Source organism: Stegostoma tigrinum, chromosome 10, assembly GCF_030684315.1.
Source record: "Stegostoma tigrinum isolate sSteTig4 chromosome 10, sSteTig4.hap1, whole genome shotgun sequence".
Lineage (NCBI taxonomy): Eukaryota > Metazoa > Chordata > Chondrichthyes > Orectolobiformes > Stegostomatidae > Stegostoma > Stegostoma tigrinum.
This window is the reverse complement of record NC_081363.1, coordinates 927,704-946,131: the sequence shown is the minus strand read 5'-3', so window position 1 is coordinate 946,131 and position 18,428 is coordinate 927,704. Positions and strand designations below refer to the sequence as shown.

The 18,428-nt window shown below is 42.7% G+C and overlaps 1 protein-coding gene across 3 annotated transcripts in view; it reads left to right on the top strand.

Moving 5' to 3' along the window:
* Positions 1 to 18,428, top strand: part of LOC125455671 (heme transporter FLVCR2) — a 140,582-nt gene that overhangs the window by 109,311 nt on the left and 12,843 nt on the right. For all 3 annotated transcript variants that reach the window (XR_009446210.1, XM_048537965.2, XM_048537964.2), the window contains exons 6-7: positions 11,910 to 12,020; positions 16,426 to 16,531. Coding sequence is in view for 2 of the 3 variants with exons in the window: in XM_048537965.2 (XP_048393922.1) it covers positions 11,910 to 12,020; positions 16,426 to 16,531 (217 nt within the window). In the remaining variant the exon portion in view is untranslated. The remainder of the gene's footprint in view (positions 1 to 11,909; positions 12,021 to 16,425; positions 16,532 to 18,428) is intronic.

The following is an 18,428-nucleotide window of genomic DNA, read 5'->3' as shown; positions in this document are numbered from 1 at the left end:
CTCCTCGACTCAGTGTTAAATTGGCACCCCTGAATTCTGAGGCTATGCCCTCTGGTCCTAGACTCTCCCATGATGGGAAACATCCTCTCAGCATTTACCCTGTCAAGCCCCTTAAGAATCCAATATTTCCATGAGATTGCCTCTCATTCTTCTGAACTCCAGTGAGTAGGCTCCCAATCTGTGTAGTCTTCAAATATAAAATGAGCATCCATACCAGGGTTCATCCTCATCAACCTTCTCAGAATTGCCTCCAATGTAATGATTCCTTTCCTTACATCAGGAGGTTTAAACTGCTCATAGTATTCTACATGTAATTCACCGGCACCTTGTACAGTCGCAGTCAGACATCCCTACTCTTATACTCTAATCCTCTTGAAATAAGGGCCAACATTCCATTAGCCTTCCTGATTACCTGCTCTCCCTGTGTTCTATCTTTGTGTGTCTCTTGCACAAATATCTTCAAGTCCCCTTGTGTTGCAGCTTTCAGAAGTTCCTAACCATTTAAATAATATTTTGTTCTTTTGTTCTCCCTTCCAAAATGAACACCTTCACAATTTTCCACACAGCCCAGTTGCCAAATGTTGCTGACTTACTTAACCTCTCAATATCTCTCTGCCTTTCCACATACTTTTGTGCCATCTCCACGTTTGGCTATAGTGCATTGACTTCCTTCCTCCAAGTCATTTATCTATGTTGTAAACAATTGTAGCCCCAGTACTGATCCCTGTAGAATCCACTGATCACAGGTCACCGACTGAAAAAGAACTCCATACCCCCTCTCACTATATCCTACCCAAGACCCAATTCTCTATCCACACCAATATATCACTTCCACTCACATGGGCTCTTATCTTACAACTTACCCTTTTGCGATTCATTTTCTCTCTTGCCAATAACCCTGTTAACTGTTTTTTGCATTTCACTGTTCTTTCTTTTATTGCTCTCCTAGAATCCCTATACAATAGCTCATTCAACCAATCAAGTTCACAATGACCCTTGGAAGAGCTCCCAGACCCATCCCCTCCCTGTAACCATGCATTTCCCACAGCTTTCTCACCTACCCTGGACACAATGGGGCAATTTAGCGTGGCAAATCTGCCCCAACCTGCACATCTTTGTACGGTGAGAGGGAACCGGAGCACCCAGAGGAAACCCACGCAGATGCAGGGAGAATGTGTAGAGTTTGCACAGTCAACCGAGGATCCTTGGTGCAGTGAGCCACTGTGCCACCTTATTTCACTTTCCCTTGTCATCCTGTGTAGGTTCCCAGTCCCCTGCCTTTCTAGTTTAAACCAGCCCCAGTCACACTAACAAAGAATGAAAGCTGTTGGGCAATGGGAGTGGGAGTATGGGAAATGGATTGACCATAAGACCATAAGACATAGGAGCAGAAATTAGGCCATTTGACACATTGAGTCTGCTCCACCATTCAATTATGGCTGTTAAGTTCCTCAATGCCATTCTCCCGCTTTCTCCCTGTAACACTTGATTCCCTTGATAATCAAGAACCTATCTATCTCAGTCTTAAATGTACTCCGTGACCTGGCCTTCTCAGCCTTCTGTGGCAGTGAGTCCCACTGATTGCTGTTTGAAAAAGCCAGCACACACTCGATCAGTCAAACAGCCTCCTGGATCATCTCATCATTATCCGATCTCCCCCTTCAGCAGATAATACAGCTAGGGCCCATTGTTAAAAACAGTGGATTGTTTGAGTTCATTTCACTGTGAAGACATCAGCTCATGCCTGATCTGCAAGTGCATGGCATTTATTTTAACTTAAATGAGTAATGTCCATGAAAGTTGTCAAGTGCATCTTGCTAGATTCCTGTGAAAGATTTCGTTTTTCTTGATGCCATCATTTAAAAGAGGTGTACTGTAACCCCTAGAACCATTGTAAATAATTGAAGCCTCAGAGTGCCAGGGAATTTAGAACTTGTTGTGTCAACCATGACTCTTAAAGGATTCAGCTTGCAGAATATGGGCTAGAAATGTCCAAATGCAAGGACAATAATATTATTTTACAAGTAGCTAGTGTTCAGAAAAACTTTAAGTTTACACTACATACTAACTGGAAAATTAAAATGCCATTTCCGGTCAGCCTGTCATCCTTTACTGAACCTGTTTCACTGTTTGAGGGGTTTGTTCAATATTTTGTATTTATTTCTGAACTATATTTTGTGCTGGTTTTCCTATGTCGCAGTCAGAGCAAGTGTATTTTAGGAGATTACTGCTGTCAAACAGCTAATTTTTCTGTAATTGAGTTAATTATTCAATTATTTTAATTATTATAACATTCGCTGGAAGCATCAGATCGCAAATTTGTTGTCTATACTCCATCTACTCTTCTAAAGCTGCCTCTCATTTTCTGTTTCCCACCCTACCTCTCTCAAAAATATCCTTGAAAAATCCGACACAGCATTTTCGGAGTTCTGTGGGTGGTGTTTAATGTCGAGGAAACCAGGCTGATTGGTTTGGAATGTACAATGGCACATCAATCTGTTACTTGGTCTGTTACACCCTATCTAAGTCTCTATGTTGGAACATCAACACTCCCCTCAGTGGTCAATCTCTCCCTCTCCCCCGCTCTCTCCCACTATCCTGACTCTCTGATTCCTGTCGATTGAGAACAACATAGTGATGATACTGGGAGACTTTCTTTATCCAAATATCAATTGAATGATGTTGGTGCAAGGGGAAAGGTTCAGGGATATTTCTGAAATATGAGAGCTTCTTTGACCAGTTCTCTATCAAACCACGAAGGAGGCATTAATGGATCAGGTGCTAGGAATTGTAGGATGTTTTGTCAGCAAAGCGTCTGTGGAATTTTACTTGAGGAAGACTGGCCCTTGAGTCATATACCGTAGATTAGCTACAGAGCTTGTGCCCGGTGATGGTCACCTCTGTGTGTGGGTGAACATTTTCTACTTTGTGTGCTCATTTACTTCCCATTTATGGCCAAAAACAAACATCAGGGCAGTCCAGCAGCAACGTGAATGAGGAAGTACACGTGTGGGATAACAAGGTGTAGAGCTGGATGAACACAGCAGGCCAAGCAGCATCAGAGGAGCAGGAAAGCTGATGTTTCATGTCTAGACCCTTCTTCAGAAAAGGGTCTAGACCCAAAATGTCAGCTTTCCTGTTCCTCTGATGCTGCTTGGCCTGCTGTGTACATCCAGCTCTACACCTTGTTATCTTGGATTCTCCAGCATGGGCAGTTCCTACTATCTCCGAGGGAAGAGACTCCTGTTTTGCAGCAGGCTGTTAATATAAAATGGGAGACAGCATTTCGAAATGATGAGCCCGCTCAATTGGTGTAGAGAACTGATATTCTGGGGAAGGTGTTGATCTGCAGCAATGGCTGCTTGGAGCCTGCTCAGTAAGTGGATAGAATCCATTACACACAGCAAATGGAAACAAAAAAAGGTTCCAATTAATCTTGTGCTTGACAGAAAACTTTAATTTTTAATCAGTCATGGGATGTGGGGAGGTTACTGCCTGGGTCAGCATTTATCACCCATCCCTAACTGATCTTAATAGAAATATAGAAGATAGAAGCAGGAGCAGGCCATTTGGCTCTTTGAGCCTGCTGCATCATTTTTCACAATCATGGCTAATCATTCCAACTCAATGGCCTGATTTTGTCCCATAACCTTTGATCCCATTTACCCCAAGTGCTATATCTAGTTGCCTCTTGAATACATTCAGTGTTTTGGCATCAACTACTTCCTGTGGTAATGAATTCCACAGGCTCACCACTCTTTGTGTGAAGAAATGTCTCCCCGTCTCTGTCCTAAATGGTCTACCCCGAATCCTAACGCTGTGACTCTGGCTCTGGACACACCCACCATCGGGAACATCCTCCCTGCATCTACCCTGTCCAGTCCTTTCAGAATGTTATCAGTCTCTGTGAGATCCCCCTCATTCATCTGAATTCTAGTGAAAATAATCCCAACCTAGTCAATCTCTCCTCATACGTCAGTCCCACCATCCCTGGAATCAGCCTGGTAAACCTTCACTGCACTCCCTTGAGAGCAAGTGCATCCTTCTTTAGAAAAGGAGACCAAAACTGCACACAATATTCTAGGTGTGGTCTCACCAAGGCTCTGTATAACAACAGCAACACACCCCTGCTTCTGTACTCAAAACCTCCCACAATGAAGGCCAACATACCATTTGCCTTCTTTACCATCTACTGCATCTGCATGCTTACCTTCAGCAGCTGGTACACAAGGACACCCAGGCCCCACAGCATACTCCCCTCTCCCAATTTACAGCCATTCGGGTGGTAATCTGCCTTTTTGTTTTTGTTTTAATAATCAATCACATTGCTCTGGGTCTAGAGTTATGCGTAGGCCAGACCAGGTAAAGTTGGCAGATTTCCCTCCTGAAAGTATATTAGTGAACCAGATTTTTTTTAGCAGCCATCAGTGAAGATTAGCTGGTCACCATTAGATTCTTAATCCCAGAGTTTTATTCAATTCAACTCTCACCACCAGCGGGATTTGAAGCTGCATTCCCAGAATATTAATCTGGAACTCTGGATTACTAGATCCATGACATTGTCACTGTAGCACTGACTCCTTTCAAACAATTACAATCACCAGGAAGAAGGTCCTGAGAAAATATCGGAACTTCATTCTAAGCTCTTAAAATAAGTGGCTGTTGAAATCATAGGTTCATTTGTTTTAATTCTCTGAAATTCCCTGGATACAGGGATGTATCTATAACACTAGAAAAATAGAAAATGTGACCACTCTGCCAAGAAAGGAAGGAAATGAGAACTGGGAAATCTTTGGCATGTTAGCCTAACGCTTGCAAAAGTAAAATATTAAGAACCCATTATTATGGAGGTTATAGCAGGGCACTTAGAAATGTTAATGCAATCAGGTAAAAGCACATGGTTTGTGAAAGAGAAAGAGTATTTGACTTTGGAAAAGTGGAGATAAATGGGCCATTTTGCAGTTGGCAAGATGTAATGAGAGGAATGGTGAACTATTTACAGTTTTATCATCGATGAAGGGCCTAGGCCCGAAACGTCAGCTTTCCTGCTCCTCGATGCTGCTTGGCCTGTTGTGTTCATCCAGCTCTACACCTTGTTATCTCAGATTCTCCAGTATCTGCAGTTCCCATTATCTCTGAAGCAATTCTGTCATCAATGACTTAGCAGAAGGAAACCAATACACGGCCAGTAAATTTGCTGATAACAGAAAGGACAGTCGGTAATAATGAGGATTTGGGTAGATACAGCTAACTCAAGAGAACGTGCAAAACTTTGTCGGATGGAGTAAGGCATGGCGAAATGTGAACGTATCCACTTTTCCAGAAGGAAAGAAAATCAAAATGTTAGATAAATGGAGAAGATGGAAAAACTCCCATGTACACAGGTATCTTGGTGTCTGGGTGTATGAACCAAGTAGAGGTAGTATGTAGATATAGTAAGTGATTTAGAAGACAATTAAATTTTGTCATATCTTGCTGGAGAAATGGAATGTGAAAGTGGGAACATGTTACTGAAATTGTATATGGACTTGGTGAGACTACATCTGGAGTGTTGTGTATGGTTTTAATAAACACTACGCGATTCAATCAGAGTTTGGCTACTTCACAGTTTTGCACCCAATTAACATAGAACAGTACAGCACAGGAACAGACCCTTCAACCCAATGGTCAAAAACAGCCACTTAACTATTCTAATCCCGACTTCCAGCACTTGGTCCATAGCGTTGTGTACTTTGGCATTGCACGTGTAGATCTTAATGCTTTTATTTATTCATTCATGGGATGAGGGTGTCACTGACCAGGCAGCATTTATTGCCCATCCCTAATTGCCCAGGGGGCAGTTAAGAGTCAACCACATTGCTGTGAGTCTGGAGTCACATGTACGCCAGAGCGGGTAAGGATGGCAGTTTCCTTCCCTAAAGGACATCAGTGAACCAGATGGGTTTTTCTGACAAGCAACAATGGTTTCATGGTCATCATTGGATTCTTAATTCCTCATTTTTATTGAATTTAAATTTCACCATCTGCCGTGGTGGGATTTGAGCCCAGGTTCCTCGACCTTTACCTGCGTCTCCAGATTAACAGCCCAATGATAATCCCACTTAGATCACTGCCTCCCTGAATTGTTATGGATTGTTATGAGGGTTTCTGCCTTTGCTCTTCTTTAATCCTCACCTCTCCAAGTGCAAAATAATTCGATCCCTCAGAATTGCTTCCAGTCATTCCCCCATCAGTGAAGGTCAATTCACTAGACTGTAGTGAGTAGTTTCCTTGTGATCAATGATGACCATGTCTGTCTCCCTTCTTAAAGAACAGTACTGCATTGGCAATCTTCCCTGAATTGATAGGTTGAGTGAGTGGGCGAAAATCTGGCAGCCAGAGTATGATGAGCTAAATTGCCATGTTTATACACATACTTATATCTTATTGCTCAGTGGTAGAATATTTGTGATTTTCTCCCTGATAGATATTAATAAACTCAGCCTTAGTGTACAAAGCGCCACTTCAGAATTTGCAAATGATACGAAGCTGGGAGGGATTATGAACTGAGAAAATAAATGCTTAGAGCTTCCAAGGATGTAGGCAAGTTATGGAATGGGTAGATATGTGACAGATGAAGTTCAACATGGAGAAATGTGAAGTGGTTCAGTTTGATTGCAAAATGATGGCAAGACTGTATAAATGAAAGGATGCACTACTCTATTCAGTGTTAACGAACAGAGGGATCTCAGTGTACATGTGTGTGAATCATAAAAAGTGGTGGAATAGGTTGGAAATATGGTTCGTAAAGCATACAGCATCCTAGCATATTTTAGAGAGGATATGAAAGCATTGGAGAGAGTGCAGAAACAGTTCACAAGACTGGTTCAGGATTGAGGAACTTCAGCATGAAGCTAAGAAAGAAGATATGTGGGGGTTTGATAAAGATTTTGAGGAAGATGTAAAGCAGCTTTAGGAGGATTTGGACAGACTCAACAACTGGACAAAAACATGGTGAATGGATTATAATCTGGAAGAATGTGAGGTCATACACTTAGGTGTAAGGAACAAACGTGCCAAGTATTTCTGAAATAGTAAGAGGTTGGACAGTGCAAGTGTTCAAAGGGACCTGGTGGCCTTGTTGATTAGTCACTGAAGGCTAATGTGCATTGGCAGCAAGTTACTGGGTCGGCTAATGGAATGTTATCCTTTATTACAATAGGAATTGTGTGCAAAAGTAGTGAAGTCTTGCTTCAGTTGTATAAAGAGAACAAATTTTCTTTCTCTACCTTATCTAAACAAACTTCACCTCAATCTTGTCTTGTTCCAAGTCAAACAACCCTAGTCACTCCACCCTAACCATGTAACTAAGCTCTTCCATTATCTTAATGCTTTTCCAACCACCCAACACCATGTCCTTTCCTGTGTTGACATGCCCCAGAATATCAACATACCCCTCTCTCGACTCACCATCCACCACATCTTTCTCCTTCGTGAACACCAAGACAAAATGTTCATTAAAGACTTCACCCACTTCCTCCAGCTCCACATATAAATTCCCTCCTGTGACCTTGAGTGGACCTATGCTTTCCCCAAATACTGTCTTGCTCCTTGTACAAAACGCTAGTGCGGCCTCATTTGGAATATTGCGTGCAGTTCTGGCCGCCCCATTACTGGAAAGATGTGAAAGCATTGGAAAAGGTGCAGAGGAGATTTACCAGGATGTTGCCTGGTCTGGAGTGAGAGACATACAAGATAATCAGAGGATTAGATAGGGTGGACAGTGAGTGTCTTTTTCCAAGGATAATGACTTCAGCTTGTACGAGGGGGCATAGCTACAAATTGAGGGGTGATAGATTTAAGACAGATGTCAGAGGCAGGTTCTTTACTCAGAGAGTGGTAAGGGCATGGAACACCCTGCCTGCCAATGTAGTTAACTCAGCCACATTAGGGGCATTTAAACAGTCCTTGGATAAGCATATGGATGATGATGGGATAGTGTAGGGGGAGGGGCTTATATTAGTTCACAGGTCGGCGCAACATCGAGGGCCAAAGGGCCTGTTCTGCGCTGAATTGTTCTATGTTTTATGTTCTATCGCACCATCTCATCACTCTCCGATGAATCTCTATCGCACCGTCTCATCACTCCCCGATGAATCTCTATCGCACCATCTCATCACTCCCTGATGAATCTCTATCGCACCATCTCATCACCCCCTGATGAATCTCTATCGCACCATCTCATCACTCCCTGATGAATCTCTATCGCAACGTCTCATCACTCCCTGATGAATCTCTATCGCAACGTCTCATCACTCTCTGGATGGTTATTTTCTTATCTGAGTCCTTGGTTCCATCATAGAAAAATACAAAATGTTTGCCTGGCTGTGCCTTTTACAAAACATAGTGTGCTCTTGACTGTGTGTATATAAATTCTTTTTGTGATAAAATATTCGGATTACATGAGATCATCTTACATTTGATACAATGACTCCATTAATATTTTTAGAACTGTTTTAATTTTAGGCAGTTTCCCCAGATGATGGTCAACAGATATTGTGTTTGGATATAAAGAAATTGGATTAACCTACTGGAGATTTTAGCATATGTGCCATCATCAGTTTATTGTTCAACTCCTCAAACTGTGGATCAGTAACAGTTTGATTTCATCAGCACTCGTTTGGCAATGGTCTTTAATAATTCTGAGAACTACTTCTCATCCTCAAAATTGTGAACTCTTTTGCTGCAGTTATGCACACAGACCAGTAGCTCACTGGTACCTTCATACATTCTTAATGATGCCATTAGACTGTGAATGTCATTAAGGAGCCTGAGTCTGAGCCCTTGAGATGGTCTTCTCCTAAGGCATGTCTGCATTTTTCTGCAGGGATCAGTGAGCACAGATACCAATGGGATTCCTGACTTTTCTTGCATTTTCTCACCCCTTCTGACCTCTATAGTACTGCGGTTCAGCAACATCCACATGAGAGCCGCTGTCAGCACAGGTTAGACTGGAGCCTTGGCCATTCTGATATTCTTTCTTCACTCCCGTACATTCATTTATTTGCTGAGCTGAACTGCTCAGTCTTAAAAACAGTTGTTACATTGATGTACCAGCATTGTTTATGTGCACACCTATTCAAAACATGTTGCTTTGACACATTGATTTATTAGATTAGCTTATTTGTATTCATTCAAAAGATATAGGTGCCATTGTCTAAACCATCATTTATTGCCCATCCCTAATTGCCCAGAGGGTAGAGGAGAGTGAACCACATTGATGTGATTCTGGAGTCATGTAAGCCAGACCAGGTAAGGATGGCAGATTTCCTTCAATTAGTTGACCAAATAAGTTTGACTATAATTGACAGTAGTCATATTCAATTCAAATTTCATCATCTGCCCATGGTGCGATTCGAAATGTTGTCCCTAGAACCCGGGGCTCTGATTCCTAGCCCACTTGTGTTGATTCTTTATGTAACACTCTGTAAAATGACTGGACACTGAAGAAGGCTATCAAAGATTACAAAGTGATCTTGAACAATTGGGTCAATGGTTGGTGGAGTTTCAATTGGATGAAAGTGAGATATTGGATTTTGGTAATACAGACAAGGACAGGAACTTTACAATTAATGCTGGGGCCTTAGGTAGTGTTGTAGAACAGAGACCGAGGGGTTCAGGTACATAATTGTCTTTGAAGTTTGCATCACAGGTAGACAGGGTGGTGAGGAAGGAGTTTGGCACATTTGCCTTCATTGCTCATACCTTTTGAGTATAAGAGTTGAGATGGCATGTTGACGTTGTACAGGATGTTGGTGAGGCCTGTTCTGTGCCCAGTTCTGGTTGCCCTTACAGAGGAAGGATATTATTAAACTGGAGAAATTTACAAGGATGTTGCTGGGAATGGGGCGTTAGTTATAAAAATAGGCTGGGACTTTGTTCACTGGAGCGTAGGAGGTTGAGGGGTGATCTTATAGAGGTTTATAAAATCATGAGCAACATAGATGGAGTGAATAGCCAAGGCCTTTTCCCCAGGGTCGGGGAGTTCAAAACTAGGGGGCATATTTAAGGTGAAAGGAGAAAGTTATTCAAAGGACATGAGGTTCAGCCTTTTTACACAGAGAATGGTTTGTGTGTGGAATGAACTGCCAGAGGAAGTGGTGGATGCAGGTACAGCTACAATATTTAAAAGACATTTGGATAAGTACATGAATAGGAAAGGTTTGGAGGGATCTGGGCCAAACGTAGGCAAGTGGGACCAGTTTGGGTACAAGGTCGGTGCGAACTACTTGGAAAGAAGAGTCTGTTTCCATGCTGTATGACTCTATGACTGGAGGTTTTACTTTGTGGAAATTTCCATTCACCAGTAAAGATGGTATTAATATAAAAATGTGCTTCTTTGTGTATACCTATTGCTGAAATTTTCCATGAATAGATGTCTCTGTATATTTCTGAATGTGCCACTAACGCTTAGCTTTCCTGAGTGTTTTGTGCATCTCTGTTTAACAGGACTGACAGTGTCAGTGACATCTGTGTGAAACCAGTTATGACTGATGCAAGCAGGCTACAGTGTGGATGCTGCAACACACAGCATGACTGATCCCGGGTTCCATCTGCTGTTGGGTGGGGTTGGGGGGATGGTGGGTGCTGGGTTGGCTCGACTGTTGTGTAATTTTGGAGGAGGGGCAGAGGGAGGGCGATGGGCAGTGATGACATCTTCACTCCCTTGGGCAGCAAGCTACTGAGTATGGCAGGTTTACCATGTGCTGCTTTGGTGTGCTCACAGTGGGAGATCACCCACTTCCTTGCTGTAATGAGAGCTGACCACATGCTGTGGTGGGCAATTCAGTCTGATGGGAGCTTTTCCATTGTGGTTTTGTTTCATTCCTTCCTTAGGCCTTCCTTTCTTCCCCTTTCTAACTCAACCCTTTGTTTGGGAGAGATTGGGCAGAGAAGCCTCTGGGCCTCTTCAGTGTTTCTCGTGGTTAATTAGTGTGCTAGCAGTCCCTTCACTGGGACTCAGTGTAACAGAGATTATTCTTTCTTGTTAGAACAGTTCCATCCATTTTCTAACTGGGTGCTAGGAGGACCACAAGTTGACTTCCTCGATTTTTCCCTCTTCTCTACTCGGTGCCCCTGCCTTTGGTGGTCCAGCTGAGATCAGGAATCCGGCGTTCGGAGCATCGCTGTGCACGACCCTGCATCGTACTACTCTGTGGAACAGCACGTCGGTACTTCGCCAGGCTGCTGAATGCTTTCATGTAACAAAGCAATGCTAATATGGCTAACTGCTTGACTAGGGATTTCCTTCAAAGGGCTGAGTGTGAGGTCTCAGCCTCAGTTTGAATGCACTGCCCCAGATATTAAACACAAACATCTCCTGTTCTGCACAACCATGGGCTATTGGGCTGCATGAAGTCAGAGTGAACAGGGGCAGAACTTTGTGTGCTAGACTGACTGGACAAGACGAATGGGATTCTTTTAACTGTTATGTGTGATTTAGGATGGTTTGTGTGGCTCATGTCAACACAGGACGTCTGCTTCACTGTTTATTCTGTTGACAATAATATAGCTGATGATATTTGTGGCAGCTTCCTTTTAATAAAGAAGGCAGTTCCAGGGTAATTACCATCACTGATGGACATTACAGAAGGGAAGCAGCAGTTCATCTTGAACAGAGTGAACTGGTCATTGGATGAAACAGATCAAGACACTTCATACCTCATGCACCTGCCTGAAGTAGGAGTCTTCCAAGAGACTGACAGATGAAGATAAACCAAGCTACCAAGTAGGAATGGGTGGGCAAGTAACCATCAGTGATGTACTTTACCTGTGGAAAGTTCACAGATACTAACACACCGTTGTAAGAAAGGGGAAGCCCGTACACTAGCAATCCTGTTAAACTGCTCATCTTTTTCCTTTTCTCTTAGACAAACAACATCAGTGGTTTACTTCCTGGCCTTCGCAGGGATGGTGACTTTCACATTCACGCTTAACTTGGGTCACCTGTGGGTTGTCTTTCTGACTGCTGGAATGCTGGGGTAAGTTGAAGCATCTTTACGCTGTTTTCTGATAGTGATAGAACAGCCAGATGGGAAGCCTCTCAAGCTGACTGGTCGGTATGTGTTATGTTACACCTCGCTGGGGTAGCCTGTAGGAAATCAAGCCTTTCAAATTGTCACAGAGTCAAAGATTTTTATTTAAAAATACAGAATTCTGAAATTTACCTAATGTTTAGATTCACATTTACAGAAAGCACAGAATAGGTTTCTGTTCTTACAAAAATGGCTATTTATTTCCGGTAAGTAGATTGTAGGTACAGGTAAGCAATATGGAACTGTCAGCTCCTAACTCTCCCCCAATCCTCAGTAAATCCCTCTTAGACATACGCACTTGTGCTTGCATGAAAATTAACATGGGTGTTCTGAGCAGAGGGAAAGATCAAAAGCAGTTCAGCTGTCCTTATTCTTAAGAGCTGCTGAGGTGCACCATGGGCTGGTCAGAATGTTGCAAATTGGCCTTCCTTCCCTTGCTGCTTCCACTGGCTTGTAGGAGCCACAGGGTGACTGGAACTTATAAAAGGTGTCAGACTTATTAATTAGAAGTCACAGTTTAGAGCAACTATAGAAGGAAAAGTAAACTGATTTTCTACAGGCATAAAATGGCTTTTACTGCAGAGAACAGTGGGATGCTGCTGAGCCTGTGGAGATCTGAAGGTTTCTCTCCATCTTGTTGCCAACCTCAAGTTGTTCACCTACCTGAGAACCAATCATATAGTTGTTGCCAAGCAGAAAGCCCTTGTAATCAGCAACAGGAGAGTCCAATTGTCCAATCACCTAGACTTTACAAACAGAGGAATGGAATAAAAATTAAAGAATTTGCTCTAAACCTCTATAAGTCACTGGTTAATCCAGAAAAATGTATTCAGTTCTGGGCACTACACTTGAATGCAAAGGGTTTGGAAAGGAATGCAGAGGAGATTTACTGCAATGATAAAGGACATCAGATGTAAGAAGAGCCGAGAGAACTGGAGTGGCTTTCCTCAGAACAAAGAAGGCCAATTCACAATTTTGTTTTCAAAATTGAGCAACAAAGAAGAAACTATGTCCAGAAAGTACAATAGACAGGGGTGCAGATTTGAATTACCTGATGGCAAATTCCTCCCAGCGGTTAATATTAATGTTTCTGTTCTTCAAGGAAAGCTTCAAACTGTCATTGATGCAGTTTCTTTGACCTCCTCTGGAGCATTGGCTATTGGAGAGTTGGGAAAACAGGAACTGGTGGAGGAGATTATCCCCTCTGCACCATGTCACTGCACTCATCTGCAAAATGTACATCAAGAATGTCAATGGTAGTTGGTTTAGTTTTGGCATGGAGATAATCTGAGGTTAGAGTTTTCAATCTAAATGGTATTTAGTATAGGCACAATAGGATAGTTACTGTTTTGAGGCAGATACAGACTGTCAGGTAGATTGTAAATAGTGTAGGATCTGTACACAGCCTTGCTAGACACTGGTTAGAGTTTGATGGCATCTATTTCAGATCTCCCACTAGACCAGTGCAGTCATCCTGAATGACCCTCTGGTTTGAGACTTTCCCATAAGGGGAACCAACCTCTCCACAGCCACCCTATCAAATCCACTGAGAATCTTGCTGCTTTCAAAACGGTCTCTTCTCACTCTTCTAAATTCCAATGAGTACAGGCTAAACCTACTTAACATCACCTCATAAGACAGTCCCTCCGTACCTGGTATCAGCCTGGTGAGCCTTCTCTAGGCTGCCTCCAGTATATCTTTCCTTCGATAAGGGGTCCAAAACTGTTCACAGGATTCCAGCTGCGGTCTGACCAGTGCCTGGTATTGTTTTAGCAAAACTTCCTTATTTTTATACTCCATTCCTTTTGAAATAAAGGCCAACGTTCCATTTGCCTTCCCTATTAACTGCTGAACTTTGATAGTTTTTTGCGATTCATGAATGAGAACAGCCAGATTTCTCTGTTCCGTAACTTTCTAACCCTATTTAAGTGCCTATCCCTTTTTAATAGCTCTTTTATTCTGCCTGACAAAATGCATGGCCTCACACTTTGCACATTATATTCCTTCCGCCAGGATTTGCCCACTCACTTAATCTGCCTATATCCCTCTGCAGTCTGTTTGTGTCACCGTTCACCACTTGCTTTATCACCTATTTTTGTGCCATCTGCAAACTTAGCGATATTACATACATTTTTCTCATCTTATTAGTTCCCTAACCTCATTTTCTAAGCAGCCTATATTCATTTTGATTCGCTCTTCCATTTTATATACCTAAAGAAGCTCTTACTATCCATTTTGATATTGCTTGAGTTTACCCTCAATATTTATTTTCTTCTTCTTTATTATGCCTCAATGTCGGAGGGACAGTATTGAGGGAGTGCCTCAGTGTAAGGGGGGAGAGACTGAATTAGAGGATGATCAAAGAATGACAAGAGACTGACATAATGTTTAATGAATCCGAAACCTTTGTCTTGAACGATATCTCATCCTATGATTACCTTCCAGATATTGCTTTTTAACTTCCTCATTAGCTGCTGAGGTCTTCCACAGGACCTTGTTTTCTTGCTGTCTGTTGCTACTGATGAATATCACAGCTTCCAACTCTGTCATTTCCCACTGGGGAATCTGATGCCTTTTGCTTTGACACTGACGGAGACGCCACCCCCTCTGGGATGCTTGATGGTGGATTTAGAAATAGTTCATTCTCTATCCCACCCCATCCTTTGTGCTCCATTCCCTGAGGATTGATTCATTGACAACAATTAGTTTTCTGGGCTCCTGACTGTTTCCTCCTGTATAATCCCTTTATATATTTGCATATCTACTGAACTACCCTCCTCCAAGGTGTTCTCCCTTCCATGTGTCTCAACAGCTGGCACACACCCTGTGTGACTCCTGCACACTCTCATCCATTCATTTTGATGAAAAAAATACAAGTGGGAGAGTTTGGGAAGTGCAGGTGTCCAAGGGGAGCTGGGTGTCCTTGTCCATGAGTCACTAAAAGTTAGCATGCAGGTGCAGCAAGTAACTGGAAAGGCAAACAGTGCATGGTCCTCCATCACAACAGGACCTAAGGTCAGGAGTCGCTGTAATTGCATAGAGCCTTGGTGAGACCTCACCTGGAGCAGTGTGTTCAGTGTTGGTCTCCTTATTGAAAGAAGGATATACTTACCGAAGGGGGGAATGCAACAAAAGATACTCAATTAATCCATTGGGATTCTATTTTGAGGAGAAATTGAGGCCCAGTTGTTTGTATTCCCCAAAATTTTCAACTCTCCTTGTGAACACCCAAAAATATAGATCCATTGCCCTCAATTTCCCCTCAGAGGGCAGTCTCCTTGTCTGAGCATGGAATCTAGTGAACCTTTGCCACACACCCTCTGCAGGAGTGATGCTGAGGTAAGGGGGCAAATACTACATTCAGTAATTGTGCTAAAGACCCATCAGAAATCTAAAGAATCACAACACCAATTCCTTATTCTTAAACTGCAATCCCTTTTTCAATTCCCTTGGGGAAACGAAGCGTGACCTATATTCTGTCTGCGAAAAAAGACCGAGATTCCTGTTCCCTGCTACTTCTGCACACTGCAGTGTTCTCTGTCTCAGGCTTACTGCAGTGCTCTAGCAAATCTCAGTGTATACTGGAGGGACAGTGCCTTATTTTCACTTGGGAATCCTGTAGCCTGTAGGACTCAACATCCAGCTCAATCACTTTAGAACCTGACTCCATCATTCCATGCTTTTTACCCATCCCACACCCTTGTCCTGTTATGTTTCTTCTGCCCTTGTTTACGCTCCCCTTTCATACCCCTCTCTCTTTGGGCTCCATCTCCACCTATCAACTCACCTCTCCTCTCTCCTTCTTCTCCAAATACCCACTCCCCACCTTCCGCATAAATACCACCGTTTCCTCACTGCTGTCAGTTCTGATGAAGAGTAACCAGACTCAGATTATTAACTTTGCTTTCTTTCCACAGATGCTGCCAGACCTGCTGAGTTTCTGCAATATTTCTGTTCTTGAGAGAGAGCAGGGACAGCAGTTTCTGAAAGCGTGAACAACAATGGAATGGCAATAAATGCCAAACTGTCCAATGATGCCCATATCCCGAAAGTAAATTTCTACAAAGGTTTAAACCGAAAGAACTGCGGATGCTGTAAATCAGGAACAAAAACAGAGGTTGCTGAAAAGCTCAGCAGGTCTGGCAGCATCTGTGGAGGAGAAAACAGTTAATGTTTCTAGTCTGGTTCTGAGGAAGGGTCAGCAGACCCGAAACGTTAACTCTGTTTTTACCATAGCAGATGCTGCCAGACCTGCTGAGCTTTTCCAGCAATGTCTGTTTTTGTTCTACAAAGGTTAATTGTGTTTGTGAGGATGGTTCTCATGCAGCCATTCTTCTTGTTTATTTTCCAGGTTCTTTATGACAGGCTACTTACCCCTTGGCTTTGAATTTGGTGCAGAACTTACCTACCCAGAGTCTGAGGGGACGTCTTCCGGCCTGCTTAATGAATCTGCACAGGTAAAACAAAATTACTCATCCAGTCTAATAAAATATGAGGCTGGGTGAACACAGCAGGCCCAGCAGCATCTCAGGAGCACAAAAGCTGACATTTCGGGCCTAGACCTCATCCAGTCGCCCTCTTTGTGACCTTCCACTGATAAATGGGATTTGAAGCATCAGTTGGACAATGTGGACATTTCAGAAATCCTGGACATAGATGATTTCTTATCCCCAGTCCCATTTAAACCAGCTGCCTAGTGCTTGTTGATTTCCTCTCGTTGTTAAGGTTTCATTGGCCTGCGTCTTGTGTTGTCACACAGGGAGAGCAAGCCACACCAGATCTAATTTGCTAATGCTGGATTTGCAACACATACTCTTTCTTTTACTACCCTTTTGTTTATATAGATGGACGGGCAAGACTTTGGGACACTTCATTATGTCAGCTCCTCTCATCATTCCTCTGTGATTCTCTCATTTGCTTTACTACCTATGTGCAGAGCCTTCGATATTCCTTTTGGTTATAGAGCCATGGGGTCATACAGCACAGAAACAGACCCTTCGGCCCAACCAGTCCATGCTGAACATAATCTCAAATTAAACTAGTCCCACCTGCCTGCTCCTGGCCCATATCCTTTCAAACCTTTCCTGTTCATATATCCATCCAAATATCTCTTAGATGTTGTAATTGTACCCATTTCTCCCACTTCCTCAGGAAGTTCATTTCACATGCGAACCACCCACTGTGTAAAAAATTTGCCTTTATGTCTTTTTTTAAATCTTTCTCCTCTCATGCGCCCCCTCGTCTTGAAATTCCCCATTTTAGGGTAAAGACAACTACCATTAAACTCTATCAATGCCTTTCATTATTTTATAAACTTCTATCAGATCACCTCTCAAACTCCTACGCTACAGTTAAAGTCCCAGCCAATCCAGCCCTTCTTTATAACTCAAAACTTCCATACCTGGCAATATCCTGCTAAATCTCTGCTGAACTCTCCCCAGCTTGATAACATCTTTCCCATAACTGGTTCTCAGTTATTTTCTGCCTGACATTGTCATAAATTGGCTTTCTTCAATCTTTTAGATATTTTACTGGAGAGAAATGCATGCTATCTGTCCTTACAGCAATCTGTAAGCTCCGGACAGTAGCATGTGCACCCATAAACTGCTCAGTTGCGCCAGAACTAATCAGAACTCAGCATCCCCACACAAACCCCACAACTCCCCCCCCCACCCCCACTCCCAGCCTGCTCCCCAACTCAGTGTTAACATGATTTGCATTGAGTTTTAGTAACTTGTTTTTATGCATGCAGCAATTCCTTTCACAGTCCTTTTCACATGGCTTTTTAAAAGAATTCCTTTTCCCATTTCAGCCACTATAAAAAAAACTGAGAAATAAAATTATCCAGTTTTTGCAAACTAAGTCCGGGAATTTTTCCAATCCCTGCCACCTGTCTTCAGTGTGTAAACTTATCCAATTATCTCTCTCTCTCTCTCTCTCTCTCTCTCTCTCTCTCTCCCTCCCTATTTCACCTTATCTCTGTCTCCATCACACTGTCTCCCTTTTAGCATGGTCATTTCTGTTTCGTAATTCCTGTCAGATTCCACCTAAACATCAAGTACACATCCCATAGTTCCTCCTTCCCTGAGTTTTCCTTCTTCTGACATCTTCAGGTCTCCTTTGGGACTCATTGTAGGGGCTCCAAAAATACTTTCCCAGGTCCTCAAACTCTGAAATTCATCTTCATCCTCACCTCCACCTCCATCTTCAAAATTTAGAAACCAGGCATGGTGTCTTCTGATTAGTTTCTCAATTAACTTCTTCCCCTTTATCCCCCAAGGCTTATTGCACATTGGCTGTAAATTCAACTTTTGGAAAAAAACAAGGCAATATATGGGATCACAGATAACAAAG